Raw genomic sequence first — 24,982 nt, forward strand, 5'->3', positions numbered from 1 at the left:
ACAAAAGAAAAACCAGTTTGATATATTTCATTAAACAACATTGTAAAAATCACATTAACATGTTCCATTAGGCACCAAAGACACCAAAGAAATGGCTGGTAGATTCCTGCTTTTGCCATGGTAAATTGATTTTCACCTGTTATTAGAAATCAGTGAGAAATGTGTGCACATGCTCTGATGCATAGCAAGAGGCCAGCAGTCATCAGAGTTACTAGGCAATTTAAAATGAAATATAAATGTTCAATCTCCAAATACCTCTGAATTGTGTCCTTTGATGTAATAATCCAATGATGATCAATATCTTTAGCAGCACTAACTTGTATGGTTAGTTCAATACCATCTTTATTTTGCTAGTTATTGTACTTAAAGAGACTTGCAAGTTGCAAATGACTATTATGATCATCAGTCTCTATCAGCATGGGGGATCCAAAGACGACAAGTCATTGAACACTCACTCTACACCACAGCTAGTATTGTATACACACAGACACGGCACAGCCAAATAACAGAGAGAAATCCAGAAAAAATGATCTCATTAAGAAATAAAATGTAATGTTTGACAAACAGTTATTGCAATTTGAAGCACAGCCTTAGACTACGATCTTAGGTTGAATGTTTGACATGCCATCCCTTGCCAACATGTCCAGTATCCTTACAAATTACACTTCAACATGTGTTTTATTTACAAATGAGAATTTTACAACAAAAATATATATATTACACATGCTAGTGAAATGGTCAAAATGTTAACTTGTCATTTCAGATTCAGTTCACATAGCTTCTGTAAAATATCAATATTTTTTTTGCTACCCAGCTGTGGAAAACATTGGCCAGGATTTCATGTAAAGTACACATGTAACATGCATGCTTGTTTTTGTCCATGTTTGTGTTTGGTTGTGTTTGGTTTTGGTTGTGTTTGGTTTTAATTCCAAAAATTAAACAATGGCTTTCTGAATACTCTTGAATGTGAAAATACAAACCAGTATATAAGGATCCACTGATAATTCTAAAACTCACCCAACCACGACCACTCAAATTCACACATATACACTTGTACAATATTTGTACAATATCCCATTACTGTCTACATTGTGTGGTTGACAAAACAATAATAATAAAAAAAAAAATGAATACAATTATTGCACATTATGATTTGGATTAAAATGTCATACCACCAAAGTAGGTTATCTTGTAAGCAGTAACTGAAAGGAGGAGACCTGAACAAATCGTATTACAACAAAATGGGCAAATATTGAGCAGTTCATCTTCTCTACCCTTTTCTACAGTTCAGCATTATTGTCAGGTAATATATGGGCTGTCCAACCAATTATTCACAAAAAGCCTATCACACAAATTGAATCAACGGCTGTCCAATCTTATTTAAGTATTTTGACATGGTATTTACAAAAAAAGCATTGCTTACAGTGAGTGTTTTTTTTATAGAAAACAACGAGAAGTATTTGACTAGTTTTTTTCAGATTTCATCGACAGAAACAATCATTAAAACATTCTTGCACACTCTGACGCCTGTGCGTGCCTCTTGGCTCATGGCTTTTCATTCGCTTGGAGTCACGTGTAACATTCATTTGTTTGTTTATAGATCTTTTATTAATGTTTGAAAACAATATATCTAAGTCACCAAGTATTCTAGCATTTTAGGAAAAGGTATTTTAAATATTTTTGGCACACCAAGTTTTGAGAGAATGGATAATAAAAATCTATGTATTATATTTATTAAATGAAATTAGCATATAATTAATATTATTTCCCAATGCAGTGTTCATTGTTACTGCCACCCCAAGTAGGGTGCAATAGATTTTGTACAGCATTGTGCAAATTCTGTATTGTGTATGAGGCTTGATCTGCAACACAACTGGTTTAAAAATTGTGTGAACTTATGATTCCAAACCTTTGGCAAATCATCACAAAATGCTGGGCATTCACTCCTGACTCCTGCATTAAAGAGCTGTGCAGTACAGTTCTGTTCTGTGCCACAAGGGACACTTGTGCGTGAGCTTTTTCACATTACACGTATATCCATTTAACCCAGTGCCAACCCAACCACCTCAGAATAGATAGCTTTGTTCTATGCTAAATGAAATGCTGTACACAAAACAAAGGGCATCTACATATGGAAAAAGGATTAAATACACTGGAAATGTACACACTTTCATTTGTAAACCCCAAGGATCCCCATTTAGAAAGCCATTACTTGATTTTGGGCCTTAATTTCTAAAATATACGTTTGACTCGTTTAGTATCAGCTTTCAAAATATGGATAATGTCAATGTAGCATTCAAGTCACATTCTCCAATAAACTCATACATCTCTTTTGACCCTGATATACACAAAGCTCTTTGTCTTATATGTACATAGTCTGACACACCAATAATTTAACACATTATTTAATACTGAATTCTCTGTGTGTTGCACAATTTACATCAGGACTGCTCCTGCATTAACATCGTAACATCTACATTGCCACAGAAAAAGGATATGCTGTTCCACTAATGGATCCTTGTGATCTCCTTCATCAGGGAGGTTCCAAGGAGAAAAAGCCCTGTTCTAAAAATGGCCACTGGCTAAATTTATCAGTCCATTCATCACTGGAACTTGTCTGTTTTTTTTTTTTTTTATGGAGGTTTTTTACAACTCAATGGGAGAACTCATAAAGGCCTGCTTGTATAGTACATTCAACTGAGGTGACAGCAAAGTGCCGGTGTGTAATGAGTCTATGAGAACATAAACTTGCCTAGCGGAGGAATCCTGAGGTGCTGTGACCTTCACATTTCAGTGTTTTCATGGACAGTTTTTTTCTTCGCTCCGTGTTGATTCCCAGTCCTATGCGTAAACTGTTTTTATCAGCAATGTAGTATCTTAATGAAAGCTTTTCTGAATTCGACGTTGAAGGTGGTGTATATGATGGGGTTGATAGCGCTGTTCACATACCCCAGCCAGGTAAAGGCATTGTACATTTCCAGTGGGACGACCAAGCTTGTGCAGAGGGACTTCAGAATGTGAGTGATGAAGAATGGAAGCCAGCATATGATAAATACACCTGCAGAAGACATCGGAAGCAGCGATATTATCCAACTGAGTCTGCGTCTATATCTTAGAGCAAAAACAGCAATACCTGCAGTGAGGCACTTATGTCTACTGACTGTGGCTAAAAGCAAAATCCCACTTACCCAGAACAATGGCCAACATTTGAGTGGCCTTTTTCTCTTTGTGCTGTGACATCTTTTTCTTGCACTGTGCCTTGGTCAATGCGGTGCGGGTTTTGCCATTGGGCAAGGCCTGGGTCTCTAAAGCTTTACCAGCTATTGGAGACTGGCCCTCTTTGAAGTGTCCATTCTTCTCCTCCCCGTTGACCTGTCTTTCAGCCTGAGAGGGGATGTCAGCCTTTAGGGGAGACAGCCGCTGGCCTGCTTCTGGAGAAACCATTTTCCTCTTCTCCGGAGGAGTGGTGCTTGTCATTAGATCCATCTCTAGCTCACTGCCGTGAAGAGCCACATCCTTCACAAGGAGCTGCAATTACAGGAACAAGCATTTCCACGAGGCAATGATTAGGTGAGAACATTTACAGACAGAAAAAAAGAGCCCTTCAGAATGCAAAAAATAAATAGAATGTAAATGACATGAGACTTATGTAAACAAAAACATTGAGGGGGATAGGGTAAATGAAGGCACGTGTACATACACCTTTCTTGTTCTTGCAGGGGATGCTTCCATTGGTCTTCACAATTACAGTGCATAGTTTCACATCCTCTGGATGGGTGCACTTATCCTGAATTACAGAAGACGGAACAATCTTTTGAGTCTTAGTTGAATTTTACCAACAGAGGACATGCAATTAAAGACTAAATGTCTGATTCAAGGTAGAACCAGGTCTGACCGCCAACAGACTGGTAATATTTGTATAAGAGATAGTGTTACCTTGAGTAATCTTAGAAGACTGGTTTTATCTAAAAAATATCGGAGAAACTACACCTGATTTCAAACAGGCAAAAAGTGAGGCAGACAACTGAACCTATTGATTTATCATGGCAATTATGACTGTATGCTACCAAAATCAATTTAGGCATAGGTCAAAGGTTAGGCTAAACTAATCATTAATGCTATTTTTGTGCAGGTACCACAAGACACAGAACACACAATACCCATTTAAAAGCTCAGAAACTGTACCAAACAGTGGCATTTTCTTAAAATAATAGTATTCAGCACATTGTGTGTCTGCAGTTGTCAGCAATATGAAATTCTATGTTATTGTTATTGTTATTATACACACAATCCTTCATTCAAAAATGACAAGGTGCATAAATTAACACAGTGTGCCGTGTTTGTGGGTACTACTGTCACTCTAGACGAAGTGATACTATCACCGTGTTAATCCGACTGTGAATCCATACATTACAGCAGCTGCTCCCCTCGTGGATGACACTCACACCATACAGCGTTTGAGAAGGGCATTGCCTCACCTTGGGAGTGGCGTGAGGCTCAACGTAAACCGCTTGACAGCCACGCTTGGTGTTGACACGTTTCCGGCGTTTGTGGAGGACCACGTAGATCTGCACGTACACCAGCAGCGTGATGATGAAGGGGACGTAGAAGGACATGATGGAGGAGTAGACCACAAACGACGGGTTCGCAAGCTCACACACGGCCGCATCCCGAGTTGCTGCAAGACAACATAAGAGTTGTACAACTCCATTTATGCCGAGAGAGCCAATGATTCAGATAGATAGCTGAACACAAGCTCAAGCTGAGAAGACCTTGTGTCAAATACCTGTATTATTCAGTCCAAACAATAGGGGGCAGGATATGGCGAAGGACAGAACCCAAACCACAGAGATCATCACTGTGACACGTCTTCTGGAGCTGTACTTTGAATTATACAACATTGGCATGGCAACGGCTGTATACCTGAAATGGTAACATCAAATGCATTCAGTGACTTTAGGCAAAGCATGACTAAAAATAGTGGTAAGCTGTGAAAAAATTATTAACTTTCACACTGTTTTGCTCATATAATTCTTCGAAGCAAGGTGTTAAAACTGATGATTTGAAGGGCATGCACATCAATACCTGCTTTATTCTGCACTGTAATCAGTTCAGTGTGTGACACTTTTTGATTAGTAGTGAGTGGTGTTTATGGGATTATCAATAACACATTATTACACGTCATGAGTTCATATCCAGACCATCATAGATCCTGCACTCCTCAAATTAGTCATTTAAAGGATCACATTCTCCACTAATGTACCACTGGCTCTCTAAGCTGGTTTTCACACTTGGTGGAAAGTGGAAAGCCGAATACTATTCATTTTTTCTTTATCTTTTTGTTAATTTGGCCATTTGCTCGGATAAGGAGGTTTTTGTATAGACAGGCGGCAATACGACATGAATTTGCAGCTTTGCTTGCAGAGCATACATGCATACCCTCAAGCATGAATTGCCACATAGCTTGTCACCATTTGTAAGACTGTTAGCATTTATTGTGGGAGAATTTGGATAAATAGTGTTTACTTCCTGGTTTTAGATCGAACAGCTTTCACACCAAATACGAACCGCACTGGAGTTCAGGTGAACCCTGACCCCCATTTTCTGGAGGACTCGGGTACAGTCCCCTGGTGCACACCCATGTTCGGAAAACAGCTTTCACATTAATGAAACGAACCAAACTAACAGCTCAAGAAGACCTAAGTCCATACCAAAACCTCTAGTGTGAAAGCACCCTAAGACCACATGATACATGGGCTGTACTTGAGAGGATTACCTGTCAATGCTGATAGCACAGAGATTAAGGATGCTGGCAGTACACATCATGACATCCAGAGTGACAAAGATGTCACAGTGGACTTTACTGAACCGCCATTCTCCCACCACCTATAACATGAAAAAACACAAAAACGTAAGAGACAAGGTTTAGTGCCAAAACAGGACTGGTAAAATCACTCCCTAAAAATCACTCAGGACTCTGCACTTTATCACTTGTATTACGTTTAAAATTGTATTACGTATTTATAGTATTTATATATATAGTATTCATAGTATTTATATATATATAGTATTTATAACCACTGTACGTGAATCTTTATGTTTACTTAGTATTAGGAAATGTCTTGTCTTATCTGTTGTGCCTGTGCACTTTTATATGTTTCACTGTGGGAGAGTGGGAAACGTCCTTTCAATTCTTTTGTATGTCTTGACATGTAAAGAAATTGACATTAAAGCTACTTTGACTTTTTTTGTACTGTTAAGGAAGGTTTAAACTAAAGCACAATGTATACTCTAAGCACTCTATTAAATATCAGAAGATACCCTCTTGTCTGTTAGGGCCAAGGGTTCAGAAGGTGTATGATGGAGATAATTTCCAAACACTGTTAATGACTTAAGAATATAATAATGAAGTGCCTTGTATTATTAATTACCTTATATGAATCATGTACTTATGTAAGCAGCAACATGGCTTTTCTGTGTTTCTGCATGTGTGTAACTTAGAATATTAGGTGCCACTTAGTCTGCATATGTACAAGAGCATGTTTAGACCAGAAGTGATAAGAAGGGTCGAACTGTGCTTCTTCCGACCTTGCAAAAATTCCATCCTTGCCTCGGACATCAGAAATCCACCACGTGGTTATCTCTGCTGAACGCTCAACTTCTGCCTATATAAACCTTATGCGATGTGTTTATCATGGCTTCACTTTCAGCCTTGTGCTGGGAGTGAGCCCGATTGCAATTGTTGTTTGTCTAATAAATATACTTATATGCAGCTCTGGAGTCCTGAGGTAACTAGGGTGAATTTTCACCTATCAGTGTATGTCCACCTGCATAATGAAAGACAGGTACAGAGGACACACCTGTATTTGCACACTTGCTGATATGTGGCCCAATTTAATTCCTGACCACCTGAAAATGTGGTTAAATGGTCAAATCACATATTCATCCACATTCACCTTGGGGACATTTACACTTGTTCTTATGCAGTGCATTGCTATGTGATAACTCATTACATATGTGATGATTCTGGAAAATACATATATATATATATATGGTATACGTGGGGCATGTGAGACTATACTAGGTAGCGTAGAGAAAAACGATGCTTAACAGCCCCTGGTAAACAAGGGTAGTGGAGTTGCACAACACAGCTTGCTTGTACAGAATCGTAAACCAAACGATCAATACAGGCATAAGGGTAACAATTTATAGATTGTAAATATAAATAAATAAATGTGTCAAGATTTTTACTATGTAGAATATATCTGAAGAACATGAAGATGCCCTGTGAAGGTGTAGCAGCCTAGCAGGTCATGCTTGTTCCAGCATTTGTAAAATATAAGGGAAGTGTCACTCACTGGGACACAAAGGTGTTCCACATACACATTTGTGAAGCTGGCCCTTTAACAGTATGGAAAATGTGGAGTGACAGTTTAATGACAAATCTTGTCATTTGCACACCCATGATAGAATTTTTTTTTCATAAATTGTACTTTTATGCTGAGCTTTCGATCACACTGATACCAGGAGACTGGCAAGCTAATATGTTTTTTCACCTGACGCTAGCATGCAATAATATGAATTACTGAGCCAACACAACATGGCACTGTATGTGCCTCCTGTGGGTACAACAGGCGCGTGGCATAGAGCAGACATCATAATTCCTGCTCGAGGGATCTTACATGTATTTGAACCACAAGCAAAGTGGTAACTAATTTAATTAGTTGCCTAGAATTTACAATGTAATCATAGCAAGTGTCAGTGTACAGCCAATTTCATTTAAAGGCTTACAACATGCTATTTGGAGAATTCCAGGGTCTTATGAAACTGTCACCAACACTGGATGACAATTTCAATTTTAATCAGTTTTTTTACTACAAGTATTTCATATCTGGCAGTTTTATAAACATGCATCCCGTGCCTTCAAGATGATCACAATGATTTAGTCTGTCACACTGAGCTATATTACATCAGTATTTCTATTTGATGACACACCATGCAATAAATCACCTTAAAACGACATCTAAACCGTACAAGCTCCGTTAATGATGTTCATAGTGGGGGTTCACAACATAATCTTTTAGCCAGTTCAGTTCTTTTATATATTTTTTATTTTACAGCTGCAAGGGAACTGATAGAGCGGCAGCTTTGTAATAACTTGGTGTAATCTTGCGGAAAAAGCTTACCTCCAGATAAACCACCCAGGGCATGACCAATGTGGCCACCAGCAGATCGGCCACGGCCAGACTCACTATCAAGTAATTGGTGGTGGTCTGTAGGGCTTTTTCTTTGGAGACAGCCATACACACCAGCACATTGCCAAAGACAATGACAAAGATGAGCAGTGTGAGAAGCATCGCATAGTAATTGTAGGGATGCTTGACCTCCCAGTCGGTGCTGTTGAATGTCCCATTCTCATAGTAAGTATCGTTGTAGGCATACTCTGTGAGGAAATCCATGAGCTGTAACCAGAGAAAAAAACATGGAAAGGGGAAATAAGCAACATAAGATGAGAGGGAGTGTAGCAGACGAGCTAAATTACCTATGGTATAAATAGCTTTAAGCTTTAAGAGACTGGTAGTTCCACCAAAATGGGCTTTATTTCAGAGAATCAAAGGCTGCATGGCTTGATATTGCAATGACTGAATGTGGATCCGATGCTTTCATTAGCACGACATCCTCTATGATCAACTGGCCATCTCACACCTAAATTGAACTAAATTTGGCAAAGTAATTTCCTTCTGAATTTAAAAAATGTGCATCGAGCATTTAAATTGATCTATTTGTGAGGAAGACATGTCTGTTTCTCTATTGACCAGCATTGTTCTAAGAATGATTTCCCCAATGCCTCAGCTATGAAATGAGACCTGAAAGTTAAAGGTGTTATAAAAAAAAAAATCATCTCTACGCTTCCAACAAATTCCATCTGTTATCTTTGTAACATTCAAAAAATGACTCAGTAGGTGCCCAGATAGTGCAATATCACCATTTCTTTTGTGAGATGCTATTGGAAACATGATACAATAGAGACGTTATAGGGCAGGCCAGAAAGTCTGTTCTTATTTCGTGGTAACCTTTACGTGGCATTTTGTAGAGGTGCAAGTGATGTTAAGAGCTTCTCATCTTAAGGCCAGATAAGGTGACGTAAGACATGAGGTTACACAAGGTAAACCACCAGCAAAGTGATAACCACCAACACTTAACACTTACTAATGAGTAATGAGTAACTATGAGCCTTTAACATGACCTCGGACAGACTCCCGGACATATTTCCTGGCGGATAAACCTTAAGTGTTTGGAAACAATCACGCTGACATGGAAGGCATCGCCCTGCATTGTGATGCTCTTTTCACCCCAACACTAGAATGGAGGTGTAAGATTTGGAGAATATGCTTGAGTCTCTCTGACTAATGTGTTGATTATGACAGACAGCTGCTGTGATCCACCCTGTCAGCCCCTGCTTGCACATGTGTGCGATCTGGAGTTTTTAATCCCAAGTTGTAATTTTACCCGCCCTGAGCCATTACCAAGTCCTGTCGCCAACACCCACCAAGCCCCCCTCCCCTCCCCACCGCATTACATTTTGGATGCAAAATAGATACAAGTTTACAAAAGCCCTGTCTTCATTCAGCCATTTGTTGGAACTCAAGGAAGTAGAAAGTCAAAGGGTTGGTCTCAAATTCTGAAATAAATTTGAGTTGGCACTAAATGTGTGGTCATAAAGATGAGTCAAACTCTGTTTATGTGAGTTATGTGAATATGAATTCCTGAAGACGTGTGATCTTAATGCGATGCAAGGTGGATTTGTATTCCTTTGGACCCCCTTCCCTCCCCCCTTGGGAAATAATGGTTTAAAAAGCCTTACAGCAATTGACTAGAGGAAAATAGGTGATTTCAACCCCTGCCAGGTAGCAATTACCAGCAGAATTCATGGACCAGTCAATAGTCTGTGGCACTTCAGTTAGCCTTAATGAAGGCACATTTTGTCCTCTGTGACTTCTTCCCTGAAGGTGGTTGATCTATTAGAATAGGTCATTTCCGATCTGGAATATAGGCGTTTTAGTTTCAAATAGCAAACTAACTATAATGTAGTAATGGTAAGGTGAGATATGAAGACAATTACAAAGCGATGACCTTCCTTGGAGCCATACATTTGGACCGGTACATACAATACTTTCAAGGGGTCCACTTATTCAATGACCTTTGTGTGTCAAGGCATCTACATTAATGTGTATTCATTTGGGGCATGGTTTGAATCAAGCACATTTACAACTGATATGCAAAATGCAAAAACAGGACAAAACAGCACCAAGTCTGTAGTGACTGAAAAGTGCAAGGACGTAAGATGTAAAAACAAAGAATTAACACTGAGGTGTTGCATTGACACCAGCAGTAAAGCATTCAATCTATAATATCATTTAAAGGACGGGAAAATCAAAAAGAGGGAAGAGGCGTCCGTAGGTAACAGCCCAGTGGAGGACAGAGAGTGCTGAAGGTGTACAGGCTCGGATGTGAAGGTGCTCGTAATGCCGCTGCTTATGTTGATTTTAACTGGACAAAATATCTTGTCTTAATAAAGAGTTTTCTGGCCAGACATGGATGACGATTCAAAATAAAGCAGGATGATAATCTCCTTTTTGGATTATTTGTTTAATGCAATGCATCTAAGAAGCTTTACCGATAGCCAGTGGTTGCATGTTGTTAGTCTTGGAGGTAAATCCTGGTTCCTAGATCCTGAAGTTCCAGAATCTGTTCAATTGGAGAACGGAAGCAAGACGTAGGGCCTGAGGAACACGACACCAGGCCATGAGACATGACTCATAAGCACAGCTGCTAGGCAGGCATGACTTGGTAGGCCTTACTATGCAACTGCTACTGCACCTAGGCAGGCACATCACATTATACATCAGAATTTATGTCTAAAAAGCTTGGTACTGAACTGAAAACTGAAAATCTGACAAAAAAAATCTAAATTACGAGGTAGATAAATAAATTGGGTGATACTTAAGATGATCATGATGATGAATACCTATGAGCTTTATGGTACAATTTTTTATCCTAGTAATGATGCATTAAATCACATATTAACAATAAATATCCACTACATAAACTACTATAAATAGAAAACATAAGTAACTAAACAACTTTTCACAAGTAGTATTAATTATTGACCACTTCATTATTATAGATGTCGTGGAAATGACAACTGTCATGACAGTCTGCTGCACTGAAGAAAGCTCTAAGATATTTATGATAGATTTAATGTACAGTTTTAAATAATACATTGCAATGCCAAAAATATTCCTCCATGACCCTGTTAAGGACAGGCACTACTTTGGTCCTCTACTTTGGTCTGAGACTCTGGAAAACAACTCTCCTGTTTGATGTATCAAGGTAAAAGCCAATTTACTGGGCTTATAGGCTGGAATCCCTAGCCTTGACATGATACCTCAGAACTGAGTGACTTTGATAGGTCACTAATAGAACTCACAGGCTCTCTCTTTTTTTCTTTTTTCTTTCTGTCTTTCTCTCCTGCTGTCTCTTTCGCACACATAGAGAGAGAGAGAGAGAGAGAGAGAGAGAGAGAGAGAGGGACACACACAAACAAAAACAAATGCCCATACGCATACCCCCCCCCCCCCCCACCAACACACACACACAGTCTACGCGACACACATTTTCATTCTGCTAGCGCTGCCTCGAGGGCCACAGATCTGGCTTTGCCCTGCTGACGCCCCTGCTCTGTCTGCTTTCATTTGTCCGGCCGGGCGCACACACGAGAGAGAGAAAGAGAGAGACAGAGAGAGAGAGAGAGAGAGAGAGAGTGAGAGAGAGAGAGAGAGAGTAACCGCTCAGCTCAGCCGGTGTCCAGGGACAGGGGCCCCCGCTGCATGAACCGTGCACTCTGCTGCCTGACATCATTATCCATCTCCAAGGTGCTGCATGGCAAATGCTGTGGCCACTTGGGCCGTCAGCAAGAATAACGACATCAGTCGTTTCAAGTGGCACCGCGGCACGACCTTTGTGGCCTAAATACATATGGCGGGTGATACTCAGTAAGTGTGACTCAGACGTTCAGTACACGACCAGTGTCTCTGAGTGCTGTGTCCAGACTACCTAAAGGACTGTTGTTTTAAGACCCCAAATCCAATCTCCAGCAAGTGACAGCATATGATCTTCACATAAAGACAGAACAATTATTATGTAATTTGATACTTCGGTGCCTCTTGGCCGGATATCCCTACGACCATGAGAATAGAGGGTTCCATGAAAAGAGTCCGGCTAAAAAATCTTCTCTGCACAGCAACAGACATTTAAGCTTTAATCAATATTATACAGTAACAAACAAACTGTTGTAGCCATCACCCAATGTTATTAAATGTATTTGTATTTGTATTACTACACAGTTCATGCAGTACTACTAGTTCTAAGAGTTACTGCAGGCACACCAGGTCCTGTGCAATAGATTTCACTAATGCGATATACAACATGTGCATGTAAAAACTTTTAACGCAGTCAACTATTTAATTGCATATTGCATTCCACAAATCAATAAATAGCAGAAAACAATAAAAAACGTGCTTGCCCTTAATCTTGTTAACGATATTTTCTGGCCTGAAGCAATTTTTGACCTACTAATAAAGGTTAACAATTAGCATAAGATTACTTTTTCATCTGTACTGCTGCAAGGCGTAACCTCTGACTCTGACTGTAGCTAAGAGCATTTTGCTCGACTATTACTGGTTGCTATTGCCACCTCCCCCCTGACCTCCATCACCAACATTAGCCTGGCCTGTGGGCCAGAAAGAAGTGGTTGGTGCTTATCTTGTAGCCTTTGCTTTTAAAAGCTATAAAAGGAATGAATGAATGGCTTACCATTTCAGTTCAAGGGTACAAAAACACAAGCTTATACTCAAAGAAATTGTACACAAACCTCACCTGCTTCACACCACATACACCCCCCCACCCCCAACACACACACACACACACACACACACACACACACACACACACACACACACACACACACACACACACACACACACACACACACAAACACACACACAAACACACACACAAGCACACACACAAGCACACCTCTTTATTTTCTCAAACCTAACCATCCCTTCATTTCATCCCAATCCTAACCGTAATTACAACCTAAACCAAAGCCCGGTTGTATTTCCCAATCAGCAGTGTCAGCAGACACATTTAAAAGCAGTCTATAGAAAGAGAGAAGAGTCTCAGTAGATGAAGGCAAGGACAGCAGACAACAAGTCTTACAGCAACATCTGGAAAATTAACCCATCTACCATCATCTACCATCACGAGGTCTAACTCACCCTAATCAGCGCTCAGCGGTGACGGAACAACCATGGGTCAGTCCAAGATTTGCATAATGCAGTTACATAACACTCCAATGGGATACACTAGAGGAGGCAGGAAGCCAAGCCTGTCAAAAACACAGACCAGTTGTGTGGCCAAAGGCTATGCATCATCCAGCCTCGGGCCAGTGCCTGCCATACAGAGAACAACTCAGGAAGAACTGTAGAGGCTGTGTTTTTTACAGAGAACAACCCTGAGCTGTAGAGGCTGTGTTTCTACAGAGAACGACCCTGAGCTGTAGAGGCTGTGTTTCTACAGAGAACGACCCTGAGCTGTAGAGGCTGTGTTTCTACAGAGAACGACTCTGAGCTGTAGAGGCTGTGTTTCTACAGAGAACGACCCTAAGCAGTAGAGGCTGTGTTTCTACAGAGAACGACTCTGAGCTGTAGAGGCTGTGTTTCTACAGAGAACGACCCTGAGCAGTAGAGGCTATGTTTCTACAGAGAACGACTCTGAGCTGTAGAGGCTATGTTTCTACAGAGAACGACCCGGAGCTGTAGAGGCTGTGTTTCTACAGAGAACGACTCTGAGCTGTAGAGGCTGTGTTTCTACAGAGAACGACTCTGAGCTGTAGAGGCTGTGTTTCTACAGAGAATGACCCGGAACTGTAGAGGGCTTTTCTCAGACACAACTTCTCCACTTTCGGTTTCATAAACTGTTCTTTCGAGAAATGAGTTTGGTTAATGCGAGTCAACATGGACAAAAATTGAACTTGCGCTCACCTGGCCATTTACTTTCGTGTCACTCACAGTCATACTGGGAAATGTGACTGTAAAACTGAATTTAAAAGCATAGTGCATTACAGTGATATAAAATATGCCATGGTTATGGCTATGGCATTATTGCCTTGAGCAACGTTCTGTTGTCATGGTAATTCTTCTCTTAAAATCGAGATAAACTCCCTGACGGAATTTTTTAATAGCCTATTCATCCTCTCGAGTGTACGTGCATTCATCATACTAAAATTCCACATATGCATGAACCAGAGTAGTTAAACCTGCAGTATTCTGGCACATGCACGCCAATAATAAAGAAGTTTATCGTTCACCACATAATTTCAATGGGGAAGGTAGATAATGTGTATGTGTGTCACGTTAACAGGGAATTAGGACTGATAAAGTGATTTATTGCGAAAAGTGAAATAGCCAGTATTTAAAGCTACAGAGGAAGGTAGCTGCATGCAAACTGCACTCTAATGGGAGTCAATCTGTCTGTAATGGGAGAATAGATCTCGACTGTCACTTGTGTCACGGTTGTCTTTTTTTAAAAACAAATGTGCCATTATGCCCAAGGTTAAGCGATGTGTAAATTACCGGTTGTGCCTCTCCACTGGACACCAAATAAGCCCAACAACAGCTACGACCACAGTAACCATAGCCGGTATGTAACTTCACCTTCCCTTACAACCCAAATCTTTACCACTTATTTAAAAATTATACAGTAGCAGTATCACTACAATCATCAGAGTTTTGCTTAATTGAAATCTCTCTATCTTTCAATGGAAAAAAACATCTCATGAATAATGTGGGGAGGGAGGGGGGCTACTACAGTGGTGTGACAGGGATTATCAGAGCCCACTGTGAAAGAGATGAGCTTAAAAATAAAAGCAGCAGAACTTCAACAGATTTCCAACAGTGTTTTCATATCTGAGCCCATTTAAAGCAAAGGGTTTTTACCTAAAAAACGGTGCAATGGACCGGCATTTGAATTTAATCTACCAATGACTTTACCAAGGGAAAGTAATTATCTGGTTTCAGCGTGCTGCCGTTTCATCCATAAAATCAGATAAAGGTCATGCCTCTATCACACACAGTGTCCTTGCAGATAAGAGCCCTTTTGGTTGGAACAGCAGGCCACACCACGGTATTAAGTTAGAGGGTCTCTGATACCTCTGTGGTTATGCCACATTCGCATTACACATTGATCTGTCTGTGCGCAATCTCAGATGGTCTCATCCCCACTAGGGACCGCGTAGAGCTTCTGTCTTCACAAGAGCTTTCCAGAGGAGGTCTGTAACAAGCCTCAGATGAGCTCATTAAAGCTCTGCACCGATGCCGTCTCCTAACAACCACAGATGTCCTCTGCAGCCATCTCCTTACAGAGAGAAGGCTCTGGAGCTTTTGGTGTTCCACGTCGAACAAGATCTTTTTTTGTCTACTGAGCGAAGAAAATGTGCCAAGCGTTAAATGGCAAACATAATATGCATATGTCCAGGCCCGCTGTCTGTCTTGCTCAGGCTCAGGATCAATCTCCAAGGCCCAGTGCCCCCAGCACAGATCGTTGACTGCCCGTTTGCACTCGGCACATACAACGCATGTTCCATTTGTGCTTGGCAAAGCAGCCCTCCTCTCCTCCACACTATTTAATAATATACCTTTGCATGGGCCCCCCTTGGCCTTGGTTTCCGGGTCGTCTGTGCCCCTTGAGCCCCCCTGACGGCAAGCCGGCATATGTCCCTGATGGCATGTTGGATTGGGTTTTAAGGGCATTTCTCCTTTATAGTGGCTATTTCAAAATTAACCTAAATGAAGCTTTTTTTTTTTCTCGTCTTTTTTTTCCCCCTCTCTTTCCTTCCTCAAATCCCTGTGGATCACTAGGACGTGCCTGCTCTACATTCCCGGAAAAAAGGGGTTGATAAGGCTGTTGGGTTTGTAAGGTCATTCAAGTGGTATCCATCAGTGGAAGAGCTGGATGCAGAAAAAAATCACAAGGCCTCAGGTGAATGATGGAGCTATTGTAAAATACGATTCTATGAGGTACACGGCAGAAGTGATCCATTTTCCATGGCCCTTTCATGGCACTAAATGAAATATTTAATTTTATACACATTCATGGTCCTTAACGCAGTACAGCTAGACTTAGCCATCAAAACAAAACGATGAATACAAAGTATAAATCTGTTAATATATGGTGCTGGAATGGCAGCATCATTAAATACAGAACCTGCAGATAGAGTTAGGGTTGAATGTCATAAGATTAAAGCAGTTTGAGTGAAAATCATCCCATCTGCTGGTGTTTTCACATCATACCTGTGAAGGCTGCACACTGGAAGGGATTTCCTTGATCGATCCAGAGAGACTGAACATTTATTGATTAATCATCAGGAGCAGGCCTAATATGTCTTCTCACACTGACATTTAAAGCATTTTCCTCAATGGAAGCTTTACTGAAAACTCTGAAGTGGACTTGATGAATAAGCTAGCACTCAGACACTTCTGTACTGTGACCTTTAAACACAACCTCTAGTTCTGGCCCACCAGGCCCAAGTTTGCCTGTGAACGGGTGGAACTCCTGAGACTGAGAGGGCTAGCCAGAGCAAAATGAATTATCCCATGTAGCGCTGTCAGGCATATCCGATAGGTACTGCCCTCAGAAAGCCTTGGATTGATTGCCATTGTAACATTACATGCTAAAGACTCTTTTCAGAGCTGTACGCAAAGCCCCTCTTACTAAGCGTACAGGCCCATGTATTGTTCAATATTTTCACAGGGATACAATAATGAGTGAAAGTGAATCCTGAGCAGAAACTATGTCAAAAGGGGAGAAAACGGACATAGTCCAGCAGCTTACAGGCAAGGCATCACCGTCTCATTCAAGAGAACATCTGCTCTCCTGGTGTTTCATCATGAACACTTACATACGTGCAGCAAACCAGTTAATCGAGAATTACCCAGCTGGGTAGATTTATTTTAATTGGTGAAATGGAGCTACTTTAGGCTCATGTTTTTTTTCATTTAGGTAGTTGAGAATTGTGTCAATACTGTAACACTTTATATCTGAGGAAAGCATTTAATTTAAACAGTACGTGAAAGAGGATTTAACTGGGATCAGACATGTAATATAAGGACTGTTTTTAACTAGACATGGACATTACCTTTCCATTTAACTTAGATTTAAATAACATTTAACTTAGAGATGGTTCTTCAAGTAATCAAGTATCTTCCAGTAATCTTCAATCTGCCTGTTATAACTGAAAAGGAAAGTGAAGCATTGTAATTGTGATTCATGTGATCCATGTGATCAACTGTCAACAAATATAATTGTTGTCATCGACTTGATAATATATAGCCAGGGCTGTACCAATCCCTCAACCAAAAGTGGAAGCGGAGATGAAATGTAATACATCTGCCACCACAAGCATAGTCAGATTTTTAGGTAATACATTTCCAAACAACATGACAGCAGTGGACAGGCATATTGTTTTGCCTTCTGGTCCATGTTTCACCTGCTTTGTACAGACACATCGGACCAAATATCTTCGGTACATACTGTATGTGAGTACAGCGCAAATCTAACCTTGGGAAGGCCACAACCTGTCCTGGCATTACGTATTAGAGTAGCACCCAATTAACTACTTCAACTAATTATGTACTCAGTGAATGAAAATACCAATTAAGTATACAGCATACAGTAAAACTGAAAGGTGTAGTGGAGTACTCCAACATTAATCTTCCCACAACCTCAGAGCGAAAACTAAAACAACCCTTCAGGACACTCAGGTATTGTTGCATAGGTATAACAACATCACATGGAGTATGTTATCACAAATTACAACACAGACCAATGTCTTCCATGAAAACATGTCCAGTTGGCCATTAGGCTGTTTTCTATGACAGAAAAAGCATGTGGATGCAAATCCCTCTTCTGCAGAATGTTTCTGCATGTTTCATGGTCCTAATATAATATTGACAAGGTCTCATAGGCCTTTCTCAAGGGAAAAGGTGTTATGGCACAACACCTTACAGGATTCTTGAACTTTGGTACGCAACAGTCTCTTCGTAGCCCTACACTTCCATTTCAAATCTCATGAGCTCAGTGTTCAGTCCAGGAGCTACAAGCTGATTTAGTCAACTCTAATTTCATTTGGATTGGCGCTGATTACCAACACCCTAACCCAATCAAACGGATCCCAGACAAGCATGAATGCCACGAAAAGTCTAAGTGGGAAGATGAGACAAACTGTTCATTGTCTGGACCACACTGGAGCTTATTCTGCAGCAACTGAAGCGTGGTAATTTTAGAGACAGCATTTATTTAAGCTCCTGTACGATTATGATCTTCCAAATTAGTCATGGTCTAAAGCACTACGTCGTCTGAAGTAAAAGCGGTCCACGCAGAGGTCAGTGAAGTGAGGGGAAAGCACAACAGCTACATAGCTGTGAGGCACGCGTTGTTTGCAAGCAGGTCAAATTAGTGGATTATAATCGCGGTTCTCTCTGGAGCCACGCGGCGAGGCAGAGGCAGAGGCAGAGGCAGAGGCAGAGGCCGAGGCCGAGGCTGAGGCACCAGTCTATTGCTCTCCTTAGTCCCTAGAGCTGGAATGGTCCACACTGCTGACACCTCTGAAAAGGAAGAAATTAGGCACATGCTCTAAAGATGCACTGCTGCATGGCTCAGTTTTTTTTTTACTGTATCTCACTGTCCTGGGACAAAGGATCATTGCATCATCTCAGTTACCAGGGCTTCCTGCCAGCATGTTGTGCTTTGCAGCAAAGAGCTTATGTATCAAATATTAAAGTCACATACAGCTGAGAAATACAACAAACTGCCTCCACTGGTCTGCAAGAGGATACGTACTCCTCTTCTTCATTTCACAAATACATTTACATGCATTAAGCAGAAGCCTTATTCAACATGATTGGAACATGCATGCCTTTTTATGCAGTATTCCTATTGAAGAACATATAGAGCTGAGCTGTGATCTGCATCGGTAAAGAGCCGTGGCATATTGATCATTTACATTTGATTTGCATTCATTGTGAACCAGGAGGTTCTATTCATTCAATGTGAGAGCTTTTAATTAATCAGCAAAACATACACCAATTACCTACAACTATTAATAAAGACAAAATAACATCTAATCAATCCAACTTTGTACAAGGCATCCATATGTGTCTTCAGTATAATTAAAAAACAATGAAATGCCGTTGCCTTGTTCAGGCTGTAGGCTACTAACCTAATGCAAGCTGTTAACAGAAAGGCCTAGACTGAAAGGGAAAGGATATGAAAAGCCTCTTAAGGCCCCCTCTAGAATGTGTTAATAGATAGACACTCAACAGAAGGGAGACTTGGTTAGGTGAGCCTGTTTCTAAAATTGATCATGTGACCACAAACACTGCAAGGGTCTAAAATCCATAACTAGTTGTAAGAATACAAAATTGTGTTTCTATTTTTTTTTTATTGCTGCGTGTTTTGAAAAAGTTGTGATTTTGTAATGTAATCCTCTCTGAGGTAAATGATTATATTACTCTTCATCATGAACAAAACACTTGTAATGCTTGGCAATATATTTACTTGCAGCATCAGTGGGATGAGTGAGGGAATAGCACTGGAGAAATACTGAGGACTTCACTGATACAGAATTTGCCTTGAAGAGGGGTGTGACACGATGGCATGCTCTACAATCTCAGACACTTTTGACATGGCAGAAGGGAGAATGGGTTAAATGATCATGTGACCACAAACACGGCAAGGGTCTTACATCCATAACTAGTTCTAAGAAAAGTATTGCAAATTTTGATATGCAAGTACAACATAATTATACTTTTTCAACTAGTTTATATTCCTTCTATCAGCTTTAAATATATAACTAAAGGTTTTTACAGTCTCTTCTCTGAATGCCTGAAAACTGATGACTGATAATACCCGAGTATTATGTGAACTGCGATGCCTATTATTTCTTGTGTTATACTTCACAGACATCTTACACAGTCATAGTTTATTAGCAACAGCAGTGTACATTTTAGTTTTAGGAAAAGTACAAGGCAGTTTGGAGCTCTACTGCAAGCCTATTCAGTATCAGTAACAAACATCTTACGGAAACAATAGATCAGATAGGCATACTTAATATCACATATACTGTCTAAAAATAGGCGTCTTCTTAATCTGAACACAAAGTGCATAGTTAGACAGTACAACTGAAACTGAATCTAGGATCATTCTGTGTGACCTTTCTGAGCAATTACGTGTGTCTGCGTATGTATGCATGCGTCTCTCTCTCTGTGTGTGTGTGTGTGTGTGTGTGTGTGTGCGTGAGCGTGTGTGTGTGCGTGTATGTGTATGTGTATGTGTGTGTGTGTGTGTATTTGAATGGATAAATTGACATATAAATAATGCTGCATCTCTGTTTATAGACAGCACTGACATACTGATATACACACAGTTTGTCAGTAACATAGATGTCATTATTCAAATAAATGTTATTCATGTTCCTCCCTAATGCTTAATGATACAATTGTTGTTCAAAGGTTTTGTTACAGTGTTGAGGAACAAAACACTGGAAATGTCAGTGAAAATCGTTACTTAGTATTGGTCATCATTATTTTGAAGAAAATACACGGTTTTGTATTCGTTATGAAAACAATTCAATAACTACATTTCTGCTACCACTGTGTGTCTGCTTTTCTCTCAGATTAATTCCATTCCTATTGTGAAGACAGACCTATGAAAGGTGCTTTCTTAAATAATAATTAAAAAAAAGCTGCTTTGTCATGTCCATGAGGCAGCCAAATTAGACGTTAAAACGAACATTCTCTGTTGATACCAACTCATCAATAAGACTCACACCCAGCAATCCTGTCTAATAGCCTTCAACGTGCCCTTTCCATTTCTCTGTATCTATCCATCTATCTCTATGTACTAAAATGACCAAAATAATGATGACCAATACTAAGTAACGATTTTCACTGACATTTCCAGTGTTTTGTTCCTCAACACTGTAACAAAACCTTTGAACAACAATTGTATCATTAAGCATTAGGGAGGAACATGAATAACATTCATTTGAATAATGACATCTATGTTACTCAAAACTGTATGATCAGTATGTCAGTGCTGTCTATAAACAGAGATGCAGCATTATTTATGTCAATTTATCCATTCAAATACACACACACACACACATACACATACACGCACACACACACAGACACATACACACACCACACACCACACACACGCACACGCACACGCTCACGCACACACACACACACACACACAGAGAGAGAGACGCATGCATACATACGCAGACACACGTAACAACACATACACACACACACACACTCACACAAACACACACGCTCAGAGGAAACACACTCTCGTAAACATCATGCAGACATCATTCTTTTAAAGCAACGAATTGTCATCCTTAGGCTCTCTTAGTATTACAGTTTTTTAATATGTCACTTCACTAAAGCACAAACTTTTAGTCCAAGGTCATTTTGGCTCGAGTTATATAGATTTTCTGCAAATGCACAAATAGGCTATTAGACCCATTAGAGCTAAACACTTGTGTCATTTAAAGGTCACACAATTTAAGCTATTGAGAGGAGGTGGTTAAAAAGCGGTAACTTAAGTCATTCAGCAGCCTACCTTCAAGCCATAGGATTTTTGTTTTCCGTTTTTCCCAACCGCTTCCTATATCCAGCCCGTCTTCAGACTCAGAATCTTAACTTCCCACCGTTCTGATGTACACATTGTTTTAAAATTCTGAGCTAGAAAAGAAGAAATGAACACCGGGAAACCTTCATTGCACAGCCCATTGCCCTAAGGACAGGGAAACAGAGTCGTATGTTCTTCGCTCTGCTTGCGTGTGCATGCAATTTCTTTCTGATAACTGACACGAAACCCCTAAAACCGAAGTTTAAGCAAGAAGTATCACGTTGTCGTGTAAAACTTCGCGAGGACTAGCAAAAAAAACTAGCAAAACACATATGTTGTTGCCACTGCTCCTATGGAACAACTCTCGCCCCACCACAACTGTTGTGTTCACGGTAGTAACCTAATTGTGCATGAGCAGGTGGAAAAAAGAGGCGGAGTTGTGTGCAATCGATGATTTGTGTTTCATAATTAGGATGTAGCCTATCAAGTGCCAAGATAACTCATTGAAAGAAGATTGTTATTACAGTTAGTTCTGTATGTCAATTATTTTGTCGGTCTCATCACATCGAACCAAAGGCATTTCACATGGCTCAGTGAAGCTGCTATAGTTTGAGAATTGAGTAAGCCCCTGTCCGTATTGACGTTGTTTCAAGGTGTGTGCTTTATGTTAAGAGGATGACCCATAGCATGAGCTGTTGAAAAGATGTTTTCCTGAGGAGTGTATCATCTATTTAATACAGTTGATTACCTTGGAGGCTGCTAACCTTGGTGGCTGCTAACCATTTGTCACAACAAGCATCAGCTGGTCATATGCCTCAAGTCAACACCTGCCCTGCTTTTTAACGGCATAAGGTATCCAATATGTACGGAGAGAGTGATGTCTTAACACTTTGCCAATGCCCCCAGGATGCTGCGATTTTCCTGAGTAGGCTATCTTCTAGGCTGTCTCTCATGACACTTTTCATTGAAATTTCTCACTGTATGAAAAAGGGTTAAGCAAACGATATGAAAGAAAGAACTTTCCACTGCCAGATGGGATTTTTTACAGAAGCTTGTGTAATATGTGTACAAATACACACAGGGTCCTCTGACTGCAAGGGTAAAAAAAACTTCTTAAAGCCTTGGGTAGAACTAGACTACAATATCTCTAAAATCATGAATTTTCTACTGCTGTTCCCAAAAATCAAAAATGCACCTCTTTAAATTGTTTTATACTATATGCCCTGGGGACAATAACCTATTAACAGCAAATCCCTTTTCATGTCTATAAAGACTCATCATTTTAAATGACAAAGACAGTAGTATTAGGTATAGGATTAGGTTTATTGATCCCCTTGAAGAGGAAATTCAATTGTAAAGACCAATTTGCTTATGTTCTTTGGTGAGTTGCTTAGTAAACCAGGAAATTGTGTAGGTATTCGAATATTTGAAAATAAATTAATTCCCATTGTTTTGCTTCCCTGCTGAATTATGTCATGCCAGGATGTACCAGATTTGGAAATCTATCTATATTTATCTTTTGTTTCCTAGCAGAGCAGAGATTGTTCAGTTTACTCTTGAATAGAAATAGCCTTTATGCAACAGAGGCAATGACTTAAACAATTTTTTCCTCACATATTAAATACTGGTGAAGACTGAACAAAAACATAGGTAAGTAGCCTACCATTGATGCTTTGACCTAATAACAAGCACTGGGACCAATAATAACAGGGCCAATGTGGGGATGTCTGACTGCTGTAAGAATAATTACCATTATGTACCCTATTGCAGCCACCTAGGCATAGAGTGATCAATAGACAGCTAGTATGACAGAGAGAGATTGACAGACTGAATGACACACTTACTGACCAGACAGACAATAATGGGTTATCAAGTGATGACATCCATCAAACTGGGGGTATAGAGCTTCTATTTTCAGCCAAAAATCCATATGCAGGCGAGTAATGATCTATACATAGTTGAATATGCTGCTATACATGCTTAAGACTGTAATACAGGATTATACATGGATTGGATTTCACCTGGAATATTGAGAAGCATTAGCTTGTTATTGTGTCTTTGTAATGGTGGTTGTACACCTATGTGAGAGAGGGTGGGGGATTATACATGGATTGGATTTCACCTGGAATATTGAGAAGCATTAGCTTGTTATTGTGCCTTTGTAATGGTGGTTGTACACCTATGTGAGAGAGGGTGGGGGAGTGTCCAAGCTTATACATTTTGCTATTATGTGGTCTGTCTACACATGCAGTGTCTGTTATGCTATGCATATTAGTTGAAATGCAAATTTAAATGAATTTACCATGTCACTAAAATTGCAGCACTTAAATAACATGTTATCATCAACCAATGCTCACGTATAGCTTCAGGGGTTCCTTTATGTATGCAAAAAACCCACCATGACTTTAAAAGAAGATTGGATGAAACATTTAAAACACGAAAATATGACAACATCAAAAAGCTTCAATCAGTTCCAATAGCTGGACTCATCCATAGTAATGGGCGCGGCATTGATGACTGTATTAACATGTTAACATTTTAGTATTTGTTATTATTTGATTAAGATGTCAGAAAACTCAGGAAAAACTCTCTCTCTCTACATTCTCAGAACTTTAAAACCTCTTAGGACGTAGAGCAGCTGTCCGAAATGTCCTGGTTTTCAAGATGCCTCATAATAATAATAATAATAATATTTTAAATTTATATTTCTAGGTACTCAAAGATGCTTTAAATGTACTGTTTGACCTGACACATTCAGTACCTACTTCTGCACATGCCAAGTGTTCCTTGGATTATTTCTGTCTCTGTTTCATGGTTTTCCCATTCTTATTTTAGAGAACAGTTATGTTTACCAGATGGATAATGTTATCAAGATGTCCAAGTCTTTGTTTCCCCTGTCAGTTGGAGTGTCTCAGCAATTTGTCAGCCAATGGAAACATTCTCATACAGTTCAGACAAATGGAATTCAGATGAAAAAAATGCTTCCTTTCTGATTTACACAGCCTTGTTTTGTGATTTGTAGCCAAGATCAAATGGATTCAAATGCAGAACAATATTGTAGAGTTGTGTGGATGCCCCCGCGTGTTATAAAAGATAATCCCATAGGCCTTTAACCCATTATGACCTAAGGGATCCTCGGAAAAAGCATTCTAAAACCTAGACCAGGGCTCTTCAATAGCTACTGTCGGCAGGGATAACGTATTTCCTAAAGGATCCG

The 24,982-nt window shown here is 39.9% G+C and overlaps 1 protein-coding gene across 1 annotated transcript; it reads right to left on the reverse strand.

Moving 5' to 3' along the window:
- Nucleotides 1-527: 527 nt before the first annotated feature.
- On the reverse strand, nt 528-22,178 carry drd2b (dopamine receptor D2b). Its single transcript, XM_012821955.2, has 8 exons — nt 21,757-22,178; nt 8,187-8,462; nt 5,777-5,886; nt 4,787-4,923; nt 4,479-4,678; nt 3,701-3,787; nt 3,189-3,528; nt 528-3,058 (listed from the first exon to the last, which is right to left on the reverse strand). The coding sequence occupies exons 2-8, from the start codon at nt 8,457-8,459 to the stop codon at nt 2,862-2,864; spliced, it is 1,344 nt and encodes a 447-aa protein (XP_012677409.1). The 5' UTR covers nt 8,460-8,462; nt 21,757-22,178; the 3' UTR covers nt 528-2,861.
- Nucleotides 22,179-24,982: the final 2,804 nt, after the last annotated feature.

Source organism: Clupea harengus, chromosome 8 (genome assembly GCF_900700415.2).
Source record: "Clupea harengus chromosome 8, Ch_v2.0.2, whole genome shotgun sequence".
Classification (NCBI taxonomy): Eukaryota; Metazoa; Chordata; class Actinopteri; order Clupeiformes; family Clupeidae; genus Clupea; species Clupea harengus.

What these genes read in the sequence shown, in the direction of transcription:
- drd2b (XM_012821955.2), bottom strand. Translation starts at nt 8,459, where the DNA reads ATGGATTTCCTCACAGAGTATGCCTACAACGATACTTACTATGAGAAT. An exon ending in CCTGCAAGAACAAGAAAGGT is followed by an intron (nt 3,529 to 3,700) that starts GTATGTACACGT and finishes CTGTAATTGCAG; the next exon opens with CTCCTTGTGAAGGATGTGGC. An exon ending in AATGTTGGCCATTGTTCTGG is followed by an intron (nt 3,059 to 3,188) that starts GTAAGTGGGATT and finishes TGTCTTCTGCAG; the next exon opens with GTGTATTTATCATATGCTGG.